This window comes from Sinocyclocheilus grahami, unplaced genomic scaffold, assembly GCF_001515645.1.
Source record: "Sinocyclocheilus grahami isolate Dianchi unplaced genomic scaffold, SAMN03320097.WGS_v1.1 scaffold42.1, whole genome shotgun sequence".
Lineage (NCBI taxonomy): Eukaryota > Metazoa > Chordata > Actinopteri > Cypriniformes > Cyprinidae > Sinocyclocheilus > Sinocyclocheilus grahami.
The window spans coordinates 1,429,354-1,454,699 of NW_015505221.1; the positions used below are offsets into that span (position 1 = coordinate 1,429,354).

General features: G+C 36.2%; 1 protein-coding gene across 1 annotated transcript; it reads left to right on the forward strand.

Annotated features, from left to right (window-relative positions):
• Positions 1-2,532: 2,532 nt before the first annotated feature.
• LOC107582294 (alkylglycerol monooxygenase-like) lies at positions 2,533-20,509 on the forward strand. The gene is made up of 8 exons (XM_016268059.1): positions 2,533-2,789; positions 6,699-6,829; positions 7,056-7,207; positions 17,376-17,479; positions 17,630-17,725; positions 19,748-19,814; positions 20,054-20,119; positions 20,430-20,509. The coding sequence occupies exons 1-8, from the start codon at positions 2,667-2,669 to the stop codon at positions 20,444-20,446; spliced, it is 756 nt and encodes a 251-aa protein (XP_016123545.1). The 5' UTR covers positions 2,533-2,666; the 3' UTR covers positions 20,447-20,509.
• Positions 20,510-25,346: the final 4,837 nt, after the last annotated feature.

The window sequence follows — 25,346 nt, forward strand, 5'->3', positions numbered from 1 at the left end:
GTGTGGGTGAGCGGTTTGCTGATGTCAACGTTGTGGATCGAGTGGCCCATGGTGGCGGTGGGGTTATGGTATGGGCAGGCGTATGTTATGGACAACGAACACAGGTGCATTTTATTGATGGCATTTTGAATGCACAGAGATACCGTGACGAGATCCTGAGGCCCATTGTTGTGCCATTCATCCACAACCATCACCTCATGTTGCAGCATGATAATGCACGGCCCCATGTTGCAAGGATCTGTACACAATTCCTGGAAGCTGAAAACATCCCAGTTCATGCATAACCAGCATACTCACCGGACATGTCACCCATATGTTTGTTCAGTGTGTGTGTATATATATATATATATATATATACATATATATTGTCCTTGTATGCCATAGTTTTCTAGCAAATGTGTTTACGAATTTATTGGTGTGCTGGAGTTTCCTGTATAACTGTATTTACTATAATTTCGCAACTATTATTGCAAATTTTCTTTGATACAAAAATCAAACTCATAAGTGTGAAAAGTACGGAAGCTTATTTCCACCATGGGATAAAAATATAAAAAGGTAATGGCGAGTTTTTAATCTCAGAGTTCAGACTTTTTTTCACAATTTTGAGTTTATAACTCACAATTCAGACTTTTTTTTGTCAGAATTGTAAGATTGTACCTTTTTTATTTTTTATTTGTGGCGGGGGAAAAAAACAGAGAATTGAAAGATGTAAACTCAGAATTCAGGGAAAGAAAGTCAGAATTCTGAGTTTATATCTCGCAATTCTGAGTTGCAATTACCTTTTCTATTTTTTATTCCATGGCAGAAGCAGGAAAAATTGATAGAAAAATTTATAATATATTTTTTAAAATTACATAAACTGTAAGTGTTAAACATTGTAAAATATAAAACAGATGCATTTTAAGTTATGATGAATGGATAATCTTAAAATGATTATCTTAATTTAATGTGAAGACATCTGCTGCCTCTAGTAGTGAGTAATCTTGAAAGATTTACATTTAATCATTTAGCAAAAGCTTTTATCCAAAGTGACATACAAATGAGGAGCACATTAGAAGCAATCAGACCAACAAGAGAGCAACAGTATACCAGTGCTGTGACAAGTCTCAGTTAGTCTAGCACAGTACACATAGCAAGGTTTGTTTATTTATTTATTAAATTAGAACATTTATTCCACTTTGGTAGAAATCACGAATTGCAGTCCGGGGATACCTTGATCGGACCAAAAGGGCACTTTAGCGTCAGGACAGGGGAACGACAACCATGCTTTGACTGGACCTTATGCACTGATACACAACCGTTGTGTATTCAGCTGCAAGTCTTATCCATCAAGAACATTTTTTAACCCTCGGCACCTTCATGCCTTAAGTTGAATGTTTCTATAGAGAAATCCAGTGAGGGTCTGCGACTCATCACCATGATTATGAGACAAATATATGCTAAGGCTGAGCGAGGAGCTTACATGAATAAGCTATTAAGGAAGGGGCACGGGAATATGCTAAACTCAGCTTCTCCTCCAGGCAGGGTCACGATTTCTACCTTAATTCTGAGAGGTGGGTGAGCAAACGGATCATATTCTATTACAAAGTCAGGTCTGAAATATTTTTATGGTCCGTTCTTGCTGTCACCACAGAGTGAGCCTGCATTCTAATTCGTAATGCAAGCCAGGAGAATCAAGACACCTTTGCCCACCAGGACCAGTGATTCTGAGGGTCCTGCCAAAAGAATCAACATTGTAGCTTCAACTGCTTTTGACGGAAGAAACCACAAAAATATATTTTGTTTGAATGTTTTTGCATCACCAAGGAGATTTCCGGAACTTCCTGCACAATGGAATAGAGAGGTCACACACAAAGCCATGCTACTCTCTGTTTCACATCGAAGCCTTTTAATGCCCTTTGACTTCTTAGGTTATTTCTCCTGGACAGGAAAAGCTACATTGTTTTAAATATGGTCAAAGCCAAAAACAGCAGCAGACACTAAAACCTTTTCCAAAATATCTGTTAATTTACAGTTTGCTGCTGCAGCCTTAAAGGGATTCATATATGATAGGCCTCTGTCTTTCTATATTTATAAAAATAAAATTATTTAGAATAAAATTATTTAAAACTATATGAATGTAAAAAATAAAAAAGTGATAACAAATAATTAATTCAGTATATCAGTATTTCAGTATTCAGTATACTGCCTGACAAATGTAGAATTCCATATCCATTAATGTAAATTGTCAGGGAAGAATCCATGCTTTTTAGTATTCAAAAAAGTACTACTGAATCATTTTGTTTATTCTAACTCTGCGTCATTTTAAGTCATGTAGCCTAGTAGTGTTGCGAAATTATGCAAAAAGTGCCAATATCATATTTAATTGTGCCTATTATCGATATATTATCTGTTATCTAAACAATCACTCAGTTCTCTATGTCTTTCTGCAATAAAAATAAAAGCAGGCCTATAGGTCGACTCGGCTATATTATCAATCTTAGTAAGAAAAAGTGCTTGTCGTGAGTCATGTGATGACGACGTCTCTCTTCATGGCGCCGTTACTGTGAAGTTCAAAGGTCCGGACTCCTGTAGGTGTTCATAAACGCCCAGCACACATAAATCAGGCAGTGAGAGGAGCCACTGATCTATACTGTAGTTTAATTTTTACCACATTTACAAACGCAATGGCGCGAGTGGAAGTAACCAATGTGACTGTTTCTCAGGGGCTTCGTATGCTGTTCAGTTTAATGACTCCTAATGAATCCTCATTCACGACTGTACAAGAGGTGCCGACATATGTCAACCAGGTCCGTGTGACATCACTAGCGCGTTCATGGTGGATTTGGGAAAACAGCTGCGAGATGATGCACAGGTTTATACTGTGCGAACTACAGTGTTTAACAACAACAGCACACTCACAGAGAATGTGAGCTTTCGCCACAGCTTACACAAGCTGAGCTTGCATGGGGTGTTTACGTCTTTTACTTCTTCTTTTTCTTCCCCAATGAAACTTGTCTTCATTCCTGTTTCAGCAGGCATAGCAACTTTCTTTGTGTTAAAAGAGAGCGAGAACACATTAGAAACTGTGCAGGAGTGCCATAGAAATGCAGTGTTATACTACAGTATTATGGCATTATCTATCTATCTATCTATCTATCTATCTATCTATCTATCTATCTATCTATCTATCTATCATCATCATCTTTTTTTTTTTGCAGAAAGACAGTGAACTCAGTGATCATATAGATAATATATGTTGTAGTACCCATGTCATTATACACATTTGTGTCCTCATGAACCATATATACTGTACCTGTACACACACACACACACATATATTTATTTATTTATTTATTTATTTATACACACACACACACACACACATACTTAGGACCATGTGATATTTCAGTTTTTCTTTTTTAATAAATCTGCAAAAATGTCAACAATTCTGTGTTTTTCTGTCAATATGGGGTGCTGTGTGTACATTAATAAGGAAAAAAAATAACTTAAATGATTTTAGCAAATGGCTGCAATATAACAAAGAGTGAAAAATTTAAGGGGGTCTGAATACTTTCCGTACCCACTGTATATAAACTAGCATAGAAAGTTGAGCTTCTGCATTTTGTCACCTGCTGGCACCAGTAGATGTGAATTGATGAACTTCAAGTGTGCAAATTTTACTTGCTCTTAATTTTGTTAATCATGTTTCATATGGTCAGTATATTATTGTAAACAAAACATCTGTAATCGTGATTTCTTCAGGGTTTCTTCAGTATTAGTGCTACTGCACTATCAAACTATCAAATACTCTGACATGATGCCCTTTTTGACTTTAATGGTGTCTCCACCCATGTTTTCTAACAACACTTCTAATACCACAGGTTTAAATGATGCCGTAATTGCATATTGTACCTTTAATTGTGTGGTCTCTTAATTTTCATTAACGTGCAAAAACAGTGAGCACCATGCCTGTAACAAATGGAAAACAAGTCTGCCACCTGTTCAGGTTTTTAAGCCCTACAGCAGGGAGCTCGCTCTTTACATTTTAACAGACCCATATGTGTGTTTTTTGGTTTGGCTGCACTCAAATCAGCACATGTTTGTTATTTGAGGTAAAACGCTCACATTTTTACAGGCCGCCATAAACACATGAATAGAGAAATTGCAATTAACCACACAGCAGGAATCCTAATTGTTGAAATTCTGTCACAAACACACACTTGTTAAATTGCCTCGCTCACCATTCCTGCAGAACTTTATTTGAAGTTTCTGTCTCTTGATGTGTGTGGGTGAGACAATAGAAAATCTCTGTGTTTTCTTGTCTCGGTCAATACATGGATTTGTGCTTCAACATTTTAGATATTTTCTTCCATAAGTTTGAATTTGGAGTATAATTGAAACATGTTGTTCAGACTGTCTACACGTCACTGTTAGACGATAAAGGCGAAGTTGAAAAAATAAAATCTCAATAACAAGTGTGTATTAGAAATTTGTATAAAGCAAGTTTAGTTGACAGTACATTTCTTAAAAAACTGTTTGACTGTATTTGTATTTTTGTGTAAAGTTACATGAACCATCCAAAATCTGACCAAGAAAGCTGAAGAAAACCCTAAAATACTAACATCTGCTTCACAAATGTCATTTTTTGTTTCTGGTGAGATCTGAGTCCACAATCACAGCTTTATATACAACAATTAAGAGCCCCTCAACAATTTTCGCAAGCTTGAAATATGTTACTGCAGGGCTCATTTTGTTTCTTAAAAAAAACATGCTGAAAAATGTTAAAATAAGTTTCTCAAACCTATGAAATTGAAGTGCACTTATAGTTTACAAACAGCATAGCTCACTGAAGTTAAATATCTAATTAGATTGAATTTCGTTTTCATCAACTTTAGTTTGTAAGTTTTGTAAGTAGGTTTCATAGCACTAGCAGCTAGAGCTTTGTTGCAGTCGGCGGCCAGATGTTTTCAGGTTTGCGTGTGATAGGGGTTCCCAAGTGGTCTATCCTGCCTCAGTTCACTTGTACACACACTCACATACACACACATACACATGTCCCGTTCCACCTGTAGAACTACTCTATACTGTTGTGCCCCAACCCCCCTCCCCTCCTCCCACTACCACACTCTCAGTTCCGTGTGCATGTGTGTTTGCATGTGAGAAAGTGAGTCTCGGGTTTCACACTGCAAAGAGTGACACGGAGTACTGCCAGCACCACATCTGTTAAGTTTTTAATTGGTCTTTTGTGTTTTGCTCCAGGTTTTGATGGGTAATCCAAGTTTAAGAAATCCTGAAAAACGTCCTTTACATCCAAGTCCTTAAAGTTAAAACTTGCTGGTAAATTATAAAATTGGTGATTACAGAAGTTTAGAGAGTCCAACTCAAGTGGAAACTTCCAATTCCATATTCTCCAATCCAAAACACACTTTGCATTGAAATGTGCACATTTGACAAGACACTTTTATGCAGATTACATTACATTGAAGCTATACATTAATAGGAATGCACAGTACAGTATATTGGTACATTATTGGCCATAGTCACTTGTAGCATTAACATTTAGAATGATTGATTTTAGTTTTTAATGTTTAGTTTGAGTATTTAATTAATTTGAGTTATAAATGATATTTGTGAAATTAATTCTAAATAATACATTATGTAAATAAATTAAATAAATAATATATATAAATTAATATAAGTACATTAAATAAAGGTAATAAAAAATTTAAATATTTATTAATTATATTTATGAAATTATGTGCATTCAGTGTACATTTTTTTTCACTGGGAATCGAACCCATGACCTTTGTGTTGCTATCAACATGCTGGACAGTTTGAGCTACATTGATACGGACAAGAACTGTTAAATATCAGTTCTTGTCCGTATCAATGTGTCCCTATACATTAATAGTTCAGACATTCCTGGGAATTGAACCCGTGACTTTGTAACAGAATGACTCCATACTTATGCAAAGGAAGGACTTTATTTGCTGACAGATGCCTAGTGTGTTAAAGTGGTTTAGTTTGAGTATTTAATTAATTTGAGTTATAAATGATATTTGTGAAATTAATTCTAAATAATACATTATGTAAATAAATTAAATAAATAATATATATAAATTAATATAAGTACATTAAATAAAGGTAATAAAAAATTTAAATATTTATTAATTATATTTATGAAATTATGTGCATTCAGTGTACATTTTTTTTCACTGGGAATCGAACCCATGACCTTTGTGTTGCTATCAACATGCTGGACAGTTTGAGCTACAGAAATGCTTTTAATGTATATCGACGATATTACATTTTAATTTTAGACATTTATTGGTTATCGGCCGCAACATGAATTACTGGCTTATTGATATTTAACAGTTCTTGTCCGTATCAATGTGTCCCTATACATTAATAGTTCAGACATTCCTGGGAATTGAACCCGTGACTTTGTAACAGAATGACTCCATACTTATGCAAAGGAAGGACTTTATTTGCTGACAGATGCCTAGTGTGTTAAAGTTTTATGCTTAGTTTGACATGCACTAGGGCTGTTACAGAAAGTCATGTGTAGCATTTGCAAAACTTGACTCAATCTTTTATGTTTAGATGCAGCACTTAAAAGGTTCCATCAGTGAATTGTATTAACACGGTATTTAAAGTTAGAGTAACTGTTATGTTTGTTTTCATTTATAGCAGGATTTATAATTTTTGTGTTGTAGGCCACACCATATTTCATTGGTTTGATATTATTGGAGATTGTTTTGGGATGGTTAAAGACAGATGGCCCTCGCATCAAGATCAACGACTTCATCACGTCTTTGTCCGCAGGGATGATGTCCCGTCTGCCTCAGTGAGTTGACAACAACTTCCCAAGTGTGAGATTTCCCTCAGATATGAAACACAAGAAAGTCATAGATTTCAAAACCTGATTTTGTCAATAGTCAAATTACAGATAACTTGACTTTACAAAGAGATTATGCAGTGTTTCGAGAACAGAAAGGAACTGAGAACAAAACTAATGTTATTTCATGTTTTATTATGTAACTTAATTCAGCACTTTTGGTGTCTTTCTCAAGGCTCATGATGAGAAGTTTGGAGCTGTCAGCTTATATTTATGTCTGGAACAACTTCCATATATTGGAGCTTCCCTGGGATTCAGCTTGGACGAGGTGGCTTGCGTTTCTTGGTGTGGACATGGGATACTACTGGTTCCATCGATTTGCCCATGGTATGTGAATATCCTGCCAAATGCACTGCTATTATATCCGTCCATCTGCTTTAAAGGAGTTTGCTGAATGTACAAATGGAACATCGTAACATCCCCCTTTTTACAGGGTGTGCTACTTTCTTCTTGTGAATTTTAATATGATAATTTTTTTTATCTAGCTTTAATCTAGCACTAATAGTATTTTTTACACCTTTTACACTATTTTTTGACTGGGAGACGAACTATTCAAATTTTCCATATAGTTTATAGTGATGTAAAGACGAAAAAACAAAAAAAAAAACAATCCATGTGATAAGATTTTGTGAAAAACATATCAAAATTTAGGTCATAATTCACTGATATTCTTGCCGTCCCTCGAAACGTCAAAAATGAACTGTTCATTTTTCATTGTCATACATTAAAATAGCTTCTGGTAATGTTTAAATGTTCTGGAAACATTATTTGTTTCTTAAGTCATATCTGCGGATGTTAGTTTTATGTTATTGCCATAAGGGCTGGTTTGGTTCCATGATAATGTTGTTTTGACCCTTAAGGATCGTATGTCTTGCTACTTTTGAGAGTTCATAACTTGGAAAAGCGAGTAACCGATGACTGTTTTTGATTTACCTCAGACTCTATAGGATTTTTCATTTTCCATATTTCAGTAAACACATTTATATACAGTATAATCTATCGGCTATCCAGATGTGGAAAATGCATCTTAGGTGAAACGCTTTATCTGGCTGTACATTTGAAATATCAATCTGTCAAGAAGTAGGTGATCGCAAAAGACACTTATGTTTGCGTAGCATGAGAGTTCAGACACAGAGCCGTGAGACATGTGTCCAAACAGAGGATAACATTGTCACAGCTGTAATCTTTGAGCGCTGTGGTGTTTTTCTTCTTACTTCAAAAGCAGTCGTCGCAGAACTGCATTGCCAGTAAACATACTTTGTTACCATAGACTGTAAATCTGCTTCTCAACAGCTCTCTGTCTTGAGATGTTGGATCTTGTCCTTGAAAGCAGCTCTCCAGTATGCTGGAGGAGAAGAAAGCATAATCCTAGTTTTGGTTTACCAAAATACAATTTCACAGGCTATTTTGTTGTGCATTGTGCATTGCTCAATACATTTCCCCATGTCCTCTTCTATTACACAAGTAAACATCCACAGTGTGTCAGAGGCCAGGCCATTGACTTCAGTTTCTTCTGAGTGAAAAAGGTAAAAACAGACAAATGCCCTTTGCTTTTGAAGTATGCTTACCATATGCTACACCAATTCCATCCATTTGAGATTTAATGCTGATACGATGGCAGGATGTTTTTCAAATTACATCTCTCCAGACTTCGCTTGGACCCCTAAATAAAGTGATGAGGTGCTTTTGGCTGTCATGTTATGTTTTCCATCATCTCGGGTTCCTGCTCCGAGTCGGAAATGTCATTTTTGTCAGAGGTCTCCTGTGCCCAGTTGGTTCTTTTTGAAGTCAGAGGAAATTATTTGTCTAGTTTTCTGTTCCATCGCTGTCCAAGATGACTTCTTTTGGATATCGTATGGTTATAATTCATAAAAGACCCAGACATAATGGATTTTCTTTTTTTAAAGTTACAGTAGTTTAGCTGCTATACCTTTACAACCAGAGAATATTGCTGAGAAATAATATCAATGGGTATCAATGGGAATCGTAAGAATCCATAATGCATAATAATAATCCTTTCTCCAGTGAAAATGTCCATCTCCTGTTGTCCTCTCAAATCAGTCTCGACCAACATATTTGTTTAATATTGTTTTGGACTTGTATTGGACTTGCTTTTAAACTCTGCGTGATCTGTGCATATTTCACTCCTGATTCAGACTAGATGGCTTTGTCATTGGAGAAAGGAATATTATGGAAGCAATGGTTAAAGTTAAAAATGTCTTATTGATGGATTTGTTTATTACAAACACACATGTTGTGAGTTACTTGCAATTGCTTGTGGATTAATGATTTTATAAGGTGTTTGGACTGTCACTCTGACGGCACCCATTCACTGTAGAGGATCCATTGGTGAGCAAGTGATTTAAATCTAAATTTCTCAAAATCTGCTCAGATGAAGAAATAAACTCCTCTACATCTTAGATGACCTAAGGGTGAGGACATTAAAATGAACTATTAATAATATTTAATAATTAGTAGTATTTTAAGAAAGTGTTATGTTAATTTATCACATTAAAATGCAATACAAATATATAGAAACCTTTTTAAAACAATAGTTTTTTTCAAATATGTTGATTATTTGATGACCAAAAACCAGCACCAGCTCTTTGACTACAACACATGTCCACCTTTGTTATTTCAGATTTCTCTTCTGACCACTGATTTGAGTGGTAAACAGCTGGTGGTCTAATGTTTTAGCTAATGATCCTTGAATAGTTTTCATATTCAGTTTTGGTTCAGTTGGCGCACAGAAGCTTTTATCTAAAGCTCTATTCTTTTGGGACTTGTAAGCTATAAATCTTTATTCTAGCATGAGAAAACCATTTTAAGGGAATAACAGCAGAAATATGACCACTATAAAACTATACTGACCCTAATTAGTGCCATTGTAAAATCTGAAAAATGTTTATAATTTTTATTAATTTTATTTTCACCCACACAAGTTAAGATGTGAAAAGAAAATCCCTTTTTTGATAATATAGGCATGTAGGGATCTGTGAAAATGCCTGTTATATCTGTAATATAAAATCTGTAGCATTTAAAATTTGTATTGTGTTTTTACAGAATTTATCACAGCTTTCTTGAATGACATTTAAAACTAAATTCAAGCTTAAATGTAAGACCAATTTGTAAAGTAGGTGTTTTTCCTTGTCTGAAGTAGCCATTTAATATTGTTAGAAATTCATATCCTCATAAATCAAAGGCTGCGTTTGGTTTTGGTGGCTTTTGATGTTGTCCAGGCATCTGCTTCTGTGTGAGCTATTTGCATGCGTCCATTCTGCTCTCTTCTGTCATTCTCTGTCGCATTTTTTCCACATGTTGCCTTATTTTCCAGTTGCCTGCAAACCTTTATTGCGACTCTTGGTGGTGTTTGGCCTTTCCATGTCTTCCACTATAGTGATGCCACACTCCACTGAAGCGGGGCTGGCTTTCCGACCGCACGGTCTGTTTTGGCAACATGGGCCAGACAAGGTTTATGGTTTAGCCTAGTCTAGGTTAATGGTCTTCTGGATTTTTTTTTGCATCAAGAATTTTTGTAGACAGAGAAATGTATTAAAATAGCTGCAGTCTCCAATGTGCAATAAGCAATATGGTTGACTCTCTACAAGATGTGCTTTTGCATTAAATCAAACAGATATTTGTTGCCATTTTGATTGTATAGTTGACATTTCAGTGTTCTTGAAATAAAAAATAATGTAGAGAGGTTGAATGCGGCTGGCACGCTGACAGCAGTGTTAGCTCAGTTTGTACTGTCGCTCTCATGGAGGCAGACCAACAGTGATTCTGGTCCCCATATGCTACTATTTCCAAAGGGCTCTACCAAAACCTCAGCGCAACCCTCCGTTCAGGAACTCTGAAGAAACCCAATGGGCTTTTGACAGGAAGACCACAGTGGCTGCTGTTGCATTAGGGCTTCATCAAGTTAGTCTTTCATTTCTCAGTCTCATGAGTCATGAGCAATGAAAGATATATGGTGGGCTACAGAAGTCTGAGACCACATTGAAAATCTGGGTTTGAGGATCTACTGTAATTTAAACCTGGAAATAAAGTTTGGGGTTTTTGAAAAGTCTAAAACAAATAAATGTTATATAGAACTAACAGAATTAATAAGAAATACTTCTGCACTTGCTCACCAATGAATCCAGCAGTTTTCACTTCACAAGACGTTATTATTGTGATGTTTTCATCAGCTGTTTGGATTCTCATTCTGATGGCACCCATTCACTGCAGAGGATCCTTTGGTGAGCAAGTAATGTAATGCAAAATTTCTCCAAATCTGTTCCAATGAAGAAATAAACTAATCTAGATCTTGGATTGCCAGAGGGTTCATTTCTGGGCGAACTATTCCTTTAAATTGTCATGTTTCAAAAACAGATTGTAATGCAACAATGTATTAAATTAGATGTAAACAGATTTTTTTTTACTAGTGCCCCCCTAATTTTCAGATTAAAAGTTTTTTTTTCAGTAAATCTTACATTGCATTCCCAAAAGTTTCAGAAGATTGATTTTCCGACGGTAATGCTCTCAGATTGGGGTGCTTTTGATGGCAGACTCGCTTAAATAACCTTAGTTTTAGTGATTAATTTGGCCTTAGGTTGCATTCTGTTCCTCGTAGATGTGTGGCATGACGTCTTTAGATTAATTACAAGTCCTGCAGGTCTTTGGATCAGGAGACCCACTTGTAAGCCCAAATTTTGTAAAGCAACATGCATTTCAAGTCCCTAATTCCCTCTCCTTTTCATTCACTAGAGTCACATAAAGACATTTGAATAATGATACTTTGGGAAACGTTTGGTCCGTCCAAGGAGAATATTGTCCGGGTATACAAGACATGCTTTTATCTGGTGTGCAGTTTAGCAGAAGGGTCCATATTCTGTCGTTCTTTCTACTGTAGTTTGAGGTTTGCTTGAGGTTAGATGTTATAAGTTTAGACGGGGCAGGGAGGGTTATAAAGTCGGAGAGAATCTATAAACAAGTTATGGAAGGCAGTACGTAATGTTACATTCTTTATCACCTCACCCCGTTCAGTGTTTTACAGTGGGAAAGGTGTTTATGGCACTTGAGCCACTGGGTTTTCCAAAACTAAACTTTGATCATGTTAGAAATGCCATTTTGTGGCTGTCATCATTGGATATGCTTGGGGCAAAATGAGTAAATATTACATCTGATGTAACCTTGTAAAGTTGCACAGACAAAAGTTGTACAGTACAGAGGTTTGACGTTATTTGCACATTTTTCATTTGTAACTGGAATCAGAAAAGCCATAAAAAGAAAAAAGGCAGCTTTCTCCAGTAGCAAAAGGTTGCAGTAGCACATCTGTTTACATACGCAACCTCTCAATATCAGGTTCAGGATACAGTAGTGGCACACGTTTAGCGTTTACGCAGACAGCAGCAGTTGTCAAGACAAACACATCTAGTCAATGCCGCTGTGGGCCGTCCCAAAGGAGGCCGGGACTGGATGTTATTGTTTTCAAAAGGAATCCTCTTGGTGGAAGGCAGCGGGGTTTAACCCCAGGCCACGGGGTCTTCATAAATCTTCTCCTGCCTCTGGAAGTCCCCGGCCGTGCAGGTTGGAGGGTGTACAAAAGAATCAAACCAGTCAGGATGTAGAGCCAGGACTCAAACGAGCGCCCCCGGGACCCTGCAATAATATCAACAATGTCCAGCAAATCAGCCACTTGTGTTTGTAGGCGAGTGTGTGTATGTGTATGTGATTTTTGGACGAGGCCAGACCAAGTCAGTCTCAGGGATGTCTCTTGCTGTGTCGAAAATTTTGTCTGTCAGGATTGGAGTCTACCTTCACCATATGCCATGTGTGAAGTAGGGCTGGGTAAAAATATTTTTCTGAATAATCACAATCATCATTTGAACTGGATTTTCATATCTATTCTTAAAATACCAAGATCGATAATTTACTCTATGCCAGTGTTTCCTGCACTGAATTGCAGTGGCAAACTCCACTGCTGAATTTACAACCACATGACAGAAGTTGCCATTTTATCTGTGTTTGCAGTGCGAATTGAATGTTATAAGATAGAAAAATATATGGCAATATATGGCAAAAAATATATAAATTCCATTGCGGTTTTCCTCAGAGGCTGAAAGCAATAACATACTGCACAACCAGTGTAGTCTGATTAAATAACAAATGACTCCTTTAAACCAATTCTTTTTAGTGAAGCAGAAACATACAGCACATCAAGTGTAATGTGATTCACTAACAGTTCTTATGAGCCGGCCCTTTTAATGAATCATTCAAAAAGAACAAAAAGAAAAGTTACCATTTGAATTAGTCTAATGAATCTTAAACTCATTGAATCTGTCAGAGTGGTTACTCAACATAAACAAGTAATGATTACCTTTAGTAATAAAATATGTTAAGGAAATAAACTTGTTTCTTTGTTTGAATAATTAACTACTTAGCGACTTAACTGCTTCACTTTTTTTCGTATGCAATATCTGATGCAGCTGTTGTCTTTATGAATTAGTCATTGGCGCATTCTTTTAACCGATTTGTTCAAAATCACTGATTCGGTTAATAAAACCTAAGTTGCACAGTATTAATCTATTGTTTATTAACAATTAACAAACGCACAGTTTTTTCTGAATATCTGCTGAGATTATTCATGTGCACTGTCATTTGAAAAGTACCACTCTTTTTACAAATGTCTCCAGCAGCAGTTTTGACTGTGAGCGAAGACATTGGGAAGTATTGTGGTGACAGACATGGGTTTGGTTGCTTCGGCTGACTGTTTGTGTTGGCCTCTTTTATTCGCCGACAGCTTGTCCTCTCTGCCCAGACGTTCACAGTTCATTGATAACCTGAGTGACATGGCATGTAGTCTCTCGCCACGCTGAGGCTCAGCGAGGCCCATGGCATCATGTGGGAGCGAGTCTGAGGGTGGCATTAGAGCTGAGGGGATATTTGCATGTTAGATGAAAAGGGAAAACTCATTATTTAGTGCATGTGATGAAAACAGCTTGCCTGCCAAGTGTTCTTGGTCCCTTATAGTTTTTATAATTAGGTTTTTCGAATGTACAAATGTTTAACACATTAAAAATGCATTAACATATTTGCAAGTAGAGAGTTTTTATGAATTTATTGTTTCTTTCAAAATGTTTTTACAGCACTCTTTAAACTGTGCGCTGTAATGCACAATGGTATAATCAATGTATTTTGTTGTTGGTTTAACCCTTCACCTTGTGTGAGGCTTGTGTAAAGGCCTCTCTACAGTGGCTTAAGGTAACTGTACACTGTAAAAAAAAAATCTGTAAAATTTACGGTAAAAAAACGGCAGCTGTGGTTGCTGGAATTTGAACGTAAAAAATAAGGTAGCAACATTTTAGGTTTTACAATTTTAACTTAAATTTACAGTTAAATACCGTAATTTCATTGCGGATGCTGAGCTCCGAGATTCTTCTATTGTTTTTGTTTGTTTGTTCTGTGTTTTGTCATTCTTCTTCTATAAGTTTTACCAGAGACGAACTCCTTAACGTTAAGCAGCACACCCCAGACAATATTTTTCCGGTTTTTGATTATTCAGACGTTTTGTTGGACATTCTAGTCGGAGGCACAGCGGTGTTGTTCAAACGCGCATGCAGACGCAGAAGAGGGAAACACGCCGGCGCCCTGGTGAAGCTCCGCGTGCGGCATTCGGACTGCGCTCCCAAGCATTCATCTCGCGAATGGCCGTTCCCTTCCTAACAAAACGGATTAACTTCTTCTCCTCACCCGCACCAACAAGGGCTTTGTGAGCGCCGCGATGCAACAGCTGGCTGAACAAATAACTGAAATGGAGCAAAGGTACCCAGACTCTATTTTAATCATTCACCAAACACTAAACACCATAATGGTAACACACATAAAACTGAAATAATGCAATAAACATTAATTTAACAACATTAGATGTAAAACACACCCCTAATATACAAAACTGATAAGAAAAAACTAAGAAGAAACATAGTTATTTCAACAAAAAAAACATCACATTTGAAATGTAACGCAAGGAATTCTGGGAATGTCAATTTACGGTTATTAACTGTAAATTATACAGTCTTTTTTCACTTCCAAAAACTGTGTACTACCGTAAAATTACATGTAATGTCCAATACAGTTTTTCACTGTATATAGTAGGGGAATTTACCGTTAACCATTTAACAGGTATTTTTACAGTCTTTTACCGTTAAATTCACTGTCATTTTTTACAGTGTACGTGAGTTTGTGCATTTCTGTTCTTGTACTTTGCGTTCATACCAGAGTTTATAGATAAGAGCGATTTAAGTACAATAGACACTTTGATTTACTTAGATGCCATGAATTTCGTCCATTCATTCTGAGAATGTCATGACATGGATATCAATTTAGATTGAGAAAAAAACTATTTGAAATCCTAAAATTATGGCATGAGCAAGCACGGTGGACATTTTCAAGAAAAGAAAAATCTCAAAATGTATGGAAATATTAGAAATGCTTAAAAACAAAAATTATTAAATTAATTTAGTCCATATATATTAGCTTTGAGGTAACCTACTGTATGAACTAATTCCATTTAGTTTTTAACCTTTTTGCATGATATTATTAACAATTTTGATTACTTATTCAGCGCTACCAAGATTTTTGTCCAATCAATAATAATAATAATCTGTGTAGTAATAATAATAATATTTTTTATTTTATAATTCATAATGCTTTTATTATTATTATGATTATTATTATTATTATTTATCTCACCCTAACTAACTAGCCAATTATTTTTGTGGCTGTGAATTATCTACAATTGTTGTATGTTATCTCTCCTTGAGTGTTGAGACCAAAATAATGCGTTTCTATATCCATTTATAGTACACACTGCTATCTGTGCAACCATGCTGTTTATCCCTGTATTCTTGAGAAAAGAACACAATCTCTGTGTCTGAGCAGACCATGATCTTCAGGCATGATGAGAAAGTCTTTTCTGTGGCATAGGTTCTCATCATTAAAGCTCTTCCCCTCTGAATACTGCCTGCCAAACTATGCGGCTTCCAGCTGAGGCCGGCGCACGAGGACATGGATTGCAATGAGGCCTAGCTGAACATACTTCCTACCAGTGACACCCCACATCAATCTTACACTGCTCTGCCCTAGGAGGTGAAAGCATGGGCTCACACACTCTCAAGCAATGACTGGAGCTCTGCGGGTGTGTTTGGCGAAAAACCTCTCATTTCATCTCTTGATTTCAAGCAGAAAGCACTAAAGAGTGTCATTTATAACAAAGTAGTATTAGCTCATGCAATACTTCATTTAAAGTTTGGAATTTAAAGCTGAATTGTGTATATTTTTAATGTAAAGTACTTCTATAATAGCTTGAAATGCAAAGACAACCAATGGCGTTATTTTGGGGTGGGACTATCTGTTTGTTCAACCAATAGCAAGGGGGAATGTTTAGGGAAACTAAATTTTCATGTCACTTTGTTTGCAATTCTGTTTGGTGATGCAAGTAAAATTTTACTTTTTTTGTAACTTTATTATTATTTTATTATTATTTATTTATAATTGCATTGTATCTAAAATGCATTGAAAATTCATAGTGTGTGAATAAAAACAAAGCATCCATTCCTGGTTCTGTTATCTGGATTAAGTGGACAGTTTGATGTTGTTTTCTCAATGGAGAGCTTCGACTGCTCACTTTGCTGGCCTAGCTATTCTAACATCTCAGCGGAGCCCCACTGGCAGAGAGGAAGATTTCGTTCTTACACTCTCACCACGGTGTGTTTTGTTAGCTGGATTGCAGCATTTCATTGGGAACTTCACCAGCTCTTAGATTTGATGGACCTCACACTTACACAAGGCCTTCGACTATCTCAGAGAAAAATCCTAAAAAGATTTGACAGTGTTTGCAACCTCATTAGATGTACTTGCTTAGGCAATCCCATAGACTTCTATTGAAGGAGGAACCCGAGCCGTATCAAGGGACCAGAATATTATTGAGACTTAGGGGTGGGCTTTTTTTACTATTATTTTTTACTAACTATTTTTAACACAGTGTATTTTCTTGAGAAAATTTTAAAATGTTCCAAATGCTAGAATTCACAGAAACTTCATGTACATTTATTTTTATTCATTATTTTATTTTATTTTTTTATTATTTGTTTAGAAGAATTTTTCTTTCTCCTTGTGCATATTCAGAAGGATGCAGACAAATCTTACTGCCCAAAAAAGATATTGGTGTTCCGAAAATGGTCCCTTTCCTTTTTTTTTTAAAGCTGGAATTTTTTTTAATTTTTTTGTGGACCAGTAATTTACAGAACAGTTAAAGTCTCAATAGTCCAGTAATGGCAAGAGATTTAATATAGCACCAGATCCAGGTGAAATGTAGAGCATTTGCCAAAAAAAATGTCTACAGTCAAAATATAGAAATGAGTCTCTTTCATTGCTGCTTATCATTGATTCACATTCTCCACATTGTTTTGACAATGTCATTCAGCTGTATCTTTCTCTCTTTTTGTTGTTTCAGAGTTAAACTTCCTGTGGGCTGCCCATCAGGTTCACCACAGTTCTGAATACTACAATCTGTCGACAGCACTTCGCCAGTCTGTCACCCAGCAGTTTTCCTCATGGGTACAAAGCACCTGCATCTCACTAATTAATCTGTGATAATTTTGGCACGATACACCTTAGATCATGTAACAGTTATTAGTTAATGAGCTCTAACCATGTGCTAATAGCTAATGGCCTATTATGAAGTGATAATATTTTATGTTTTATCAGGTGTTTTACCTTCCTTTGGCACTGATGGTGCCTTCGTATGTATTTGCAGTGCACATACAGTTTAACCTGCTGTATCAGTTCTGGATTCATACTGAGGTACTTTGAGATTTGTCTTTACTAATTGTTTAGCATATTTTATTTCTGTTTTAAATCTTTTAGCGGCACATTATAAGTAATTTGTTTCACTATTCTTGCTCTTGACCATTTCATGGCATGTTAGACTTTAGTTTAGCCATTTTCAAAACTCTTTGTAGTTTTGCCCATTCAGTGGTTCTGAATACTACACTCAATCATACGTAATGAGATTTTATGAAATATTCCAAACAGAAGCTTTACATTTGCTATTTAAAAGGCCTTCAGTATCGGCTTTACATTCGGGGATCATTTGGGAAATGGATTTGGAATCACTTCCATCTTGTAGAGCTCTATTAGGGAAAACAGTCTTCACGTCTCCAATTTTCTGAAGGGTATAATTTATGCTCCCTTTATAGGCTTTTTTTGATGTCATGTAATTTATTGGCGCCAAATTCCCAGTCCTCATCCAACATTAGAACGCGAGTTAAGTTGTGAAGGAGCTCCTTTATTTTAAGATAAAATTCAGCTGTTGCCAGATCTCTCATTACATGGAAATAATGGCCTACTGAAATATGGTGCTCACTTACGCTGAGCTGTTCCCATTTTGCAGACATCAGAAATCAAGCACTCAAGTAAAAAACATGATGGTCGGCTCTAACACCTGCGATATATGCCTCATCAAGCTCAAATTGATGTTTATATCCTGGTAATATAAGGCATGGAGTGTGTGTGTGTGTGCATTTAACTCGCCATAAAGCTTGTGCAGTGACACGCACGCATATTTATGAGTGTGTGTTATCAGGCGTATTGGCTTCTATATGCATCTTCTAATCCAATGTAATGTTTGTTTTACTTCCAATCTATAAATATTGTTCTTTCCATCTGGAAATTTGGCCACCTTTCTCTTTCCGTAGTTAGCGGAGTTTCGACCGAGCTCATCAGATAAGAAAACACTATGTATTAATGATGTCTCCAAGTACATTTGTGAACATCTGAACCAGTCAAGGTTCCACAATCCCTGAAGAGCACATTTCTTCCGCGTTTTAAGCCAAGATAAAGACAAGGTGCTCAATAGGGAAAATTAATCACATGCTGTATGTAAGACTAATATTAAGAATCAGTCTGCCTGTCCATATGAAAAATGTCAAAGGAGGACAATGGGCTAACCCATGATCATTTGTCTTTTGGTGTTTTGTCTGTGGTTTACATACTGTATATAGGAATGACCTGTTGCTGTTGCCCTTTAATGCATGAAAGGAAATAGTTATTAGTGAGGTTAAAGAGAAAGTTCACCCAAAAATGAAAGTTCTGTCATCATTTACCTACCCTAAAGTCATTCTAAACCTGTATGACTTCATTTCTTCTGTAGAACACAAAAGAAGGAATGTTGAATATTGTGCTCGTCATTTTTGGCCATGCACATTTTCAAACTTAGAAATTACATGAAAGCACCGTAAAAGTGGCAGATCCAAATTTAAGTTATTATTCATTGGTAATCTTTCGAATTAGTGAGGTTAAAGAGAAAGTTCACCCAAAAATGAAAGTTCTGTCATCATTTACCTACCCCAAAGTCATTCTAAACATGTATGACTTCATTTCTTCTGTAGAACACAAAAGAAGGAATGTTGAATATAGTGCTCGTCATTTTTGGCCATGCAAATTTTCAAACTTAGAAATTACATGAAAGCACCGTAAAAGTGGCAGATCCAAATTTAAGTTATTATTCATTGGTAATCTTTCCCTTCAGTAAGCTGTTAACCATTGCGAATGGATCATTGAATCTGTGATTTGAACTTGGGCAACAGATCAGTAGGATTTGTGAATGAATCAATCAGATGGGTTTTGTGAACTGGATCAACTGATTCAGTTCAACTGATGTCAAGATTGTCCGTGAATAACGTCAAATCTCAGAGTGTTCCTCACACAAAGCTATCATATGACTTCAGAAGACTTGGAATATAGCACATAAGTCACATTAACTACTTTTATGATATTTTATGGTGCTTAGAATATTTGACCTTTTGAAACTGTTTCTGTCACTAGCTGGTCAAAAATCTTGGACCTCTGGAGTGGATCCTAAATACTCCCAGCCACCATAGAGTTCATCATGGTAAGCTTTATTACCTTTGACAGTAGAGTTGCATTGCACTGTTCCCCTTAGTGCATTGGTGTTGCTCAGTTTATCACTGTGGGTCAAAAGCTAGGCCTGTATTGTCTTATCATGTGACTTAAGTAACACTGTTAATACTGGTTATACCCCTCATCTAAGGAAAACCATTCTACACCTGTTAACAGAGATTCCATAATGACTAGTGATTATGTGTGTAACATTTGATCATGCATTCGCAGGGCGAAATCCATATTGCATCGATAAGAATTATGCGGGAATTCTGATCATATGGGACAGGATGTTTGGTAAGTTCTGTGTGTATCTGCTTTTGAAAAAATGTCAACCAATAGTTGTTGTCTGAAAATGAATGAAAATGAGCCCTAGCAGCACATGCATTCATTAAACTCTCTCTCCCCATTATTTCATGGCATGTTTCTACTGTCTGGAGTAATAAAAATGGCACAAAGCACAAATTAGTAGTGTAATTTATAACCTGAAAAACACTGAACCTGTTACTTCACAAAACAAATGATCTTGTGAATTGTGATTTATAAACACACATGCAAGCCAGATACACTTTGAAAATGAGATGTTCTCTGCTTCGTCCCATCACAGGTACGTTCACTCCTTAGAGTGATAAAGTTGTCTATGGGCTCACACACCCAATCAGCACATTTGAAATCTGGACTGTCGAGGATAGTCAGGATTTTGAATTAAAATTCTAATATTCTGTGATTATATTGATTTTTTATTTAATTATTAATTAATTAATTTTAATTTTTACAAATATATTGAAATATTAATACAAATATTACAGCAAAAATGTATTCTTTTCTTAATTTATTATTTTTAGTAAAATGCTGATTTAGTTTGTAAAAAAGTATTGTGTTTTTGCGTTAATCTTTGCATAATGTCTGTTTTATAGTTAGCTTTTTTATTATGGTATTATTTTAACATACATCGGCTCAGTGATCACAGTTTGTAAGCAAAGTTTACATCATTCATAAACAAAATGTTTAGATTAATTTGCCCCCACATTCTATCAAGATCTTTGACTAGTAAAAATATCAACACAGCAGATGAATTGGGTTTCACATAATGGGCTCTGGTGTATCAGACCGGCCTAATTTTAGAGATGTAAATATCTGAGCAGAGTCAATGGGAGCCGGGCTTCTCCTCACATTACCGTGCTAGTGGAAAAGCCATGCTGTAACCATAACATTATTACTTCACTTTAAACATATGGCTCAGGAGAGGGGAAAGAGTCCTGCAAAACCAAATGGAGGTTGTATTTGATTATTTTTTTGGTGCTCTCCTGTGGCGGTCCGGAGTAAGAGTGATCTGATGTGTGTGACAAAAAGCATTTAGACACGAGGACTAGACGATGATGAATAAAATTAATTATGAATAATGTTTAACTTACGGTGAAATACAAACTGTGATTAAAAAAATGCAGGGAGATGAAGAGTCTGTAAAATGAATAAAATACAAAGAGTTAGTATTTCCTCATCATAGTTGTAAAGAGTAAAGAGGGTTGCTTAATATTAAGGCTGCATGTGCCATGTATGGTTTATACCCTCATTCTTCTTTTCTTTCCTCTCTAAAGTTTCTTTATTAACCGTACCTATGGCAGAGGTTCTGGGAAGCTGAAGGAATTTCAAATAAGCTGTCCGTCATTTTTAAAGGGCCAGGCTGGACTCCAGGAAAATTAAGACTGGGAGACATTGCTGATATACCCCAGGTGGGTATTGTTTTTTTTTTTTTGCTCCACTATATCAAGATATTTCTTATTCTGATAAAACAGTAGACTGCATGCTATTCTGAAATTAACTGAGGATGTATTTAACATTCTTATTAAATTTCTACATTTCTAGGATATAGAGTTAGAATGGAATGAAATGAAAAACCATTCAAAAGTTCGGGTTCAGTTTAAAAATTAAGTAACTTAATACTTCTATTCAGCAATTATGCATGAAATTGAAAAAAAACAACAACAGTGAAGAAAAATATTTAAAGATGTAAAGACTTGTTTACATTTTAAATAAATAATTCTTTTGAACTTTCTATTCCTCAAAGAATTCTGGAAAAAAAAACAGTTTCCACAAACATATTAAGCAGTATAACCGTTTTCAACATTGATAGTCATAAGAAATATTTCTTGTACACTAAGTCAGCGTATTAGAATGATTTCTGAAGGATCATGTGATACTGAAGACTAGAGTAATGGCTGCTAAAAATTCAGCTTTGCATCACAGGAATAAACTTTAAAACAGTTATTTTGCATTTTAATATTAAATGTATTAATGTTTTACAATATTAATGTTTTACTGTATTTTTGATCAAATAAATGCAGCCTTGGTAAGCATAAGAGACTTCTTTCAAAAACATCAAAACCTTTTCAACGGTGGTGTATATTATTTTTAATAAAATAACTTTCAGTTTATGGACGATTGTAGAAAAACACTTTTTCCAAAATGCTCTCATTTACCTTTCAATATGCATCTAAACAATATTTTATGGGCAGGACTATTTGTTTGTCATCTTATGGAAAATGGAGTTAATTCTAGTTAGTAAACTGGTTGCAAATTATTTTTGCAGATCCATTTATGCTAGTGGTGCAGAAATGTCCATGTTCACCTTAAATTGGAAACTCTTGTTCCTCACCTTACTTGTCATTTACTACCTGCTGTTTGTGTAACAGGAAAAAAGGTCTCTCAAATGACTGAGTTCTCACATAAAAACAGACTCACGTTTCAGACAGGCTTTACAAGTGTGCGCCGTTGTCAAATGAATCTTAACCGCCTTTGTGGGCCGAAGCACAATAGGCTCATTTTCACTCGTCTTTAAAAAGTGAGCTTTTTTGGGCCCGATCAAACAGCAGGCCTGCGACAAGGTTTTGAAGTCTTCTCATCAGGAGAGCGGCGGTTTGCTTTGAAACACGTCTGACTGTGCCACATACTAACAGATGCAGTTTCACACTCTGAAAACCCCGTCTCTCACTCTTTTTCTGTCGCTCTCACCATGTTACAATTAAAGCCACCTCAAAGTGGGTCCTGGTGATCCTAAACATGTGGAGAGAGCAGGAATTTGACAGAAATATCTTGAAAGGCCTTCGGTGATGCAGACCAGGGTGTGCCTGTTGTTTCTTCTGTGGAGTAGAGCAGAGTAGGAGCGAGGGAGGCCAGCTCGGATGTGTTGATTTCTGAGGGAAAACAGAACACCGCGGCGGTGCAGCCACCAGGGTTCTGGTGTGAGGGAAAACCCACCCGTGTCTGTGTCTGTCCAAAAACACTGATGTATGAAGCAGAGTTATTTTAGGTCGGGATCCAAACAGTGATGCAACTTTCTTATGTACTGGGATTTAATGGGGAAGTATTGGATCGTCCAAATAGTAAGTCCTAAAATATTTCATAGGAATATATATATATATATATATGTTAGGTTTGGCCACTTCCTGTAGGAAAAAAAAAGGTTTATTCTACCATTTAATGAGGTCAGTCTGCTTTTCGAACATGGTAGCTGGTTAATTCAGTGTGGTCTTCTAAGCTCTACCCAAGTTGACTTTGGGCCTATCAACCTTTGACTAACTAATCGCACTAATTAACCAAATTGCAACAGCTAGAAACATCTATCATCTAAAAAGAATCTTCCTGTTTAAATATATATGTATAGTGTGTGTGTGTGTGTGTGTGTGTGTGTTTTGGATCTGGCACTGGGTCTCTCTGCACGCCTCAGTGATGTATGACTCCAGATGCATGGCCCAATTAACCATAAAATTGCTGTGTGTGTTTCTGGCACTTGCAGCATGGGCCGTGCATCTCAGCTGACCTTTCATTAGCGCGCCACCTCTCTCTTCACGGCCCTCCATCCTTCCCTCCATTTCTCCTCTTCTCATCATCCCAGCTTTACGCAAAGGCAACGCTTCTGGAATCAATTAAACACGTCTGCGGCTTGCCGTGGAAGACTGATTAGATTTACACAAGAGCTGAATTGCTCGTTTTACTGTGTGAGCGTGCATCTGTAAGCTCAGGTGCTGAAATGCCCACAGAACAGTTTAACTCAAAGTAGCGTCAACTTTTTGTCTGTATGAACTGTACCCATAGACTCCACCTGATTTAATGTGTTTCTGTTGTAATAGACCAAGGAAAGAGTTTCCCTTTCCCTGTAACTTTCATTTACATCGGTCTATTTGCAGCAATGCCATTATGAAACACTTTAGAAACATTATCATTTGCTAAAAATTGCCCTGTCAGTTCCACACTCATCCCGGCTTCTGTTTATTTCAGGTAGTGGATGATGTTCTTCCATTTCTGCCTGTGTTTTTTCCATTCTGTGTTTTTCCACCCATCAAAGCTAATATTTGTCCTCCTCACTTCTCAAGGGCGAAACAAAAATTGTTCCGCTGCAAAGACTCGCCCCACATTTTTAAAGGAAAAGGTTAAGATAATATTATCAAGATCAGCTTCACACAAAAGCTGCAGTCAGCAGCGCCGCGGGCTTATCTTTTCATAGCACTTGACACCTTCCAGCACACCACAGGAGAGGAACTCTGGAGCTTGGAGCCTGAATTAGACTGATAAGAAGAATATTTGCAAGTATTTCAGGTGATTGGGCACATTTGTTTCCACTGTTAATTCTCTGGTATCACCAGTGAATTGTGGTCTGTGGATTGTTTGGGAAAAAGATAGCACAGCAGAGTGTCCAGGGAAAAGTAATAATGCAACTTTTAATCATTTTATTTTATTCTATTCTATTCTATTAATTTCATTTCATTTCATTTCATTTCATTTCATTTCATTTCATTCAAACGTTTGGGGTCAGTTTCTTATACTTACCATGCATCTGTTTGGTCAGAAATAAAGTTAAAACCGTAATATTGTGAAATATTATTAGAAACTGAAAATATTGTTTTCTATTTTAATATACAGTATTTTAAAATGTGATACATTTTCAGCATCATTACTCCAGTCTTCAGTGTCACATGATCCTTCAGAAATCATTCTAATATGCTGATTTGCTGCTCAAGAAACCTTTCTTCTTCTTCTTATTAATGTTGAAAACAGTTGTGCTGCTTAATATTTTTGTGGAAACTGTGATGCATTTTTTAGGGTTCTTTGATGAATAGAAAGAACTCTTTTAAAGAACAGCATTTATTTGAAATGGAAATGTTTTATAATGACATATAAATGCCATTACTGTCCCTTTTGATCAAGTTAATGTCATTGCTGAATAAAAGTATTCATTTCCTACTTTCTAAAAAAATCTTGCTGGCCCCAAAATTTTGAACGGAAGTGAATATGCAGCTTTAATTTTTTTTTTGTAACCAGCCCACTAGCAAATATATCAGTTCTCCTTTCCATCGTCCCTTGCTCAACATGTCTAGAGCATATGTGACCCATGCTGGCAACATAAGTCGGAATGCGCACGGCCTAATTTTGAGCTAAAGGCAAAAAAGTGAAAAATTTCCATTTTCAGGTTTTCGTCAAAATTAATTCATTAAGCCCTCGTCTAGCGATCCCAATGCTCCAAATA

What these genes read in the sequence shown, in the direction of transcription:
- LOC107582294 (XM_016268059.1), top strand. Translation starts at nt 2,667, where the DNA reads ATGGCGCGAGTGGAAGTAACCAATGTGACTGTTTCTCAGGGGCTTCGT. An exon ending in TGCCGACATATGTCAACCAG is followed by an intron (nt 2,790 to 6,698) that starts GTCCGTGTGACA and finishes TTTGTGTTGTAG; the next exon opens with GCCACACCATATTTCATTGG. An exon ending in AGTTCTGGATTCATACTGAG is followed by an intron (nt 17,726 to 19,747) that starts GTACTTTGAGAT and finishes TTCTGTCACTAG; the next exon opens with CTGGTCAAAAATCTTGGACC.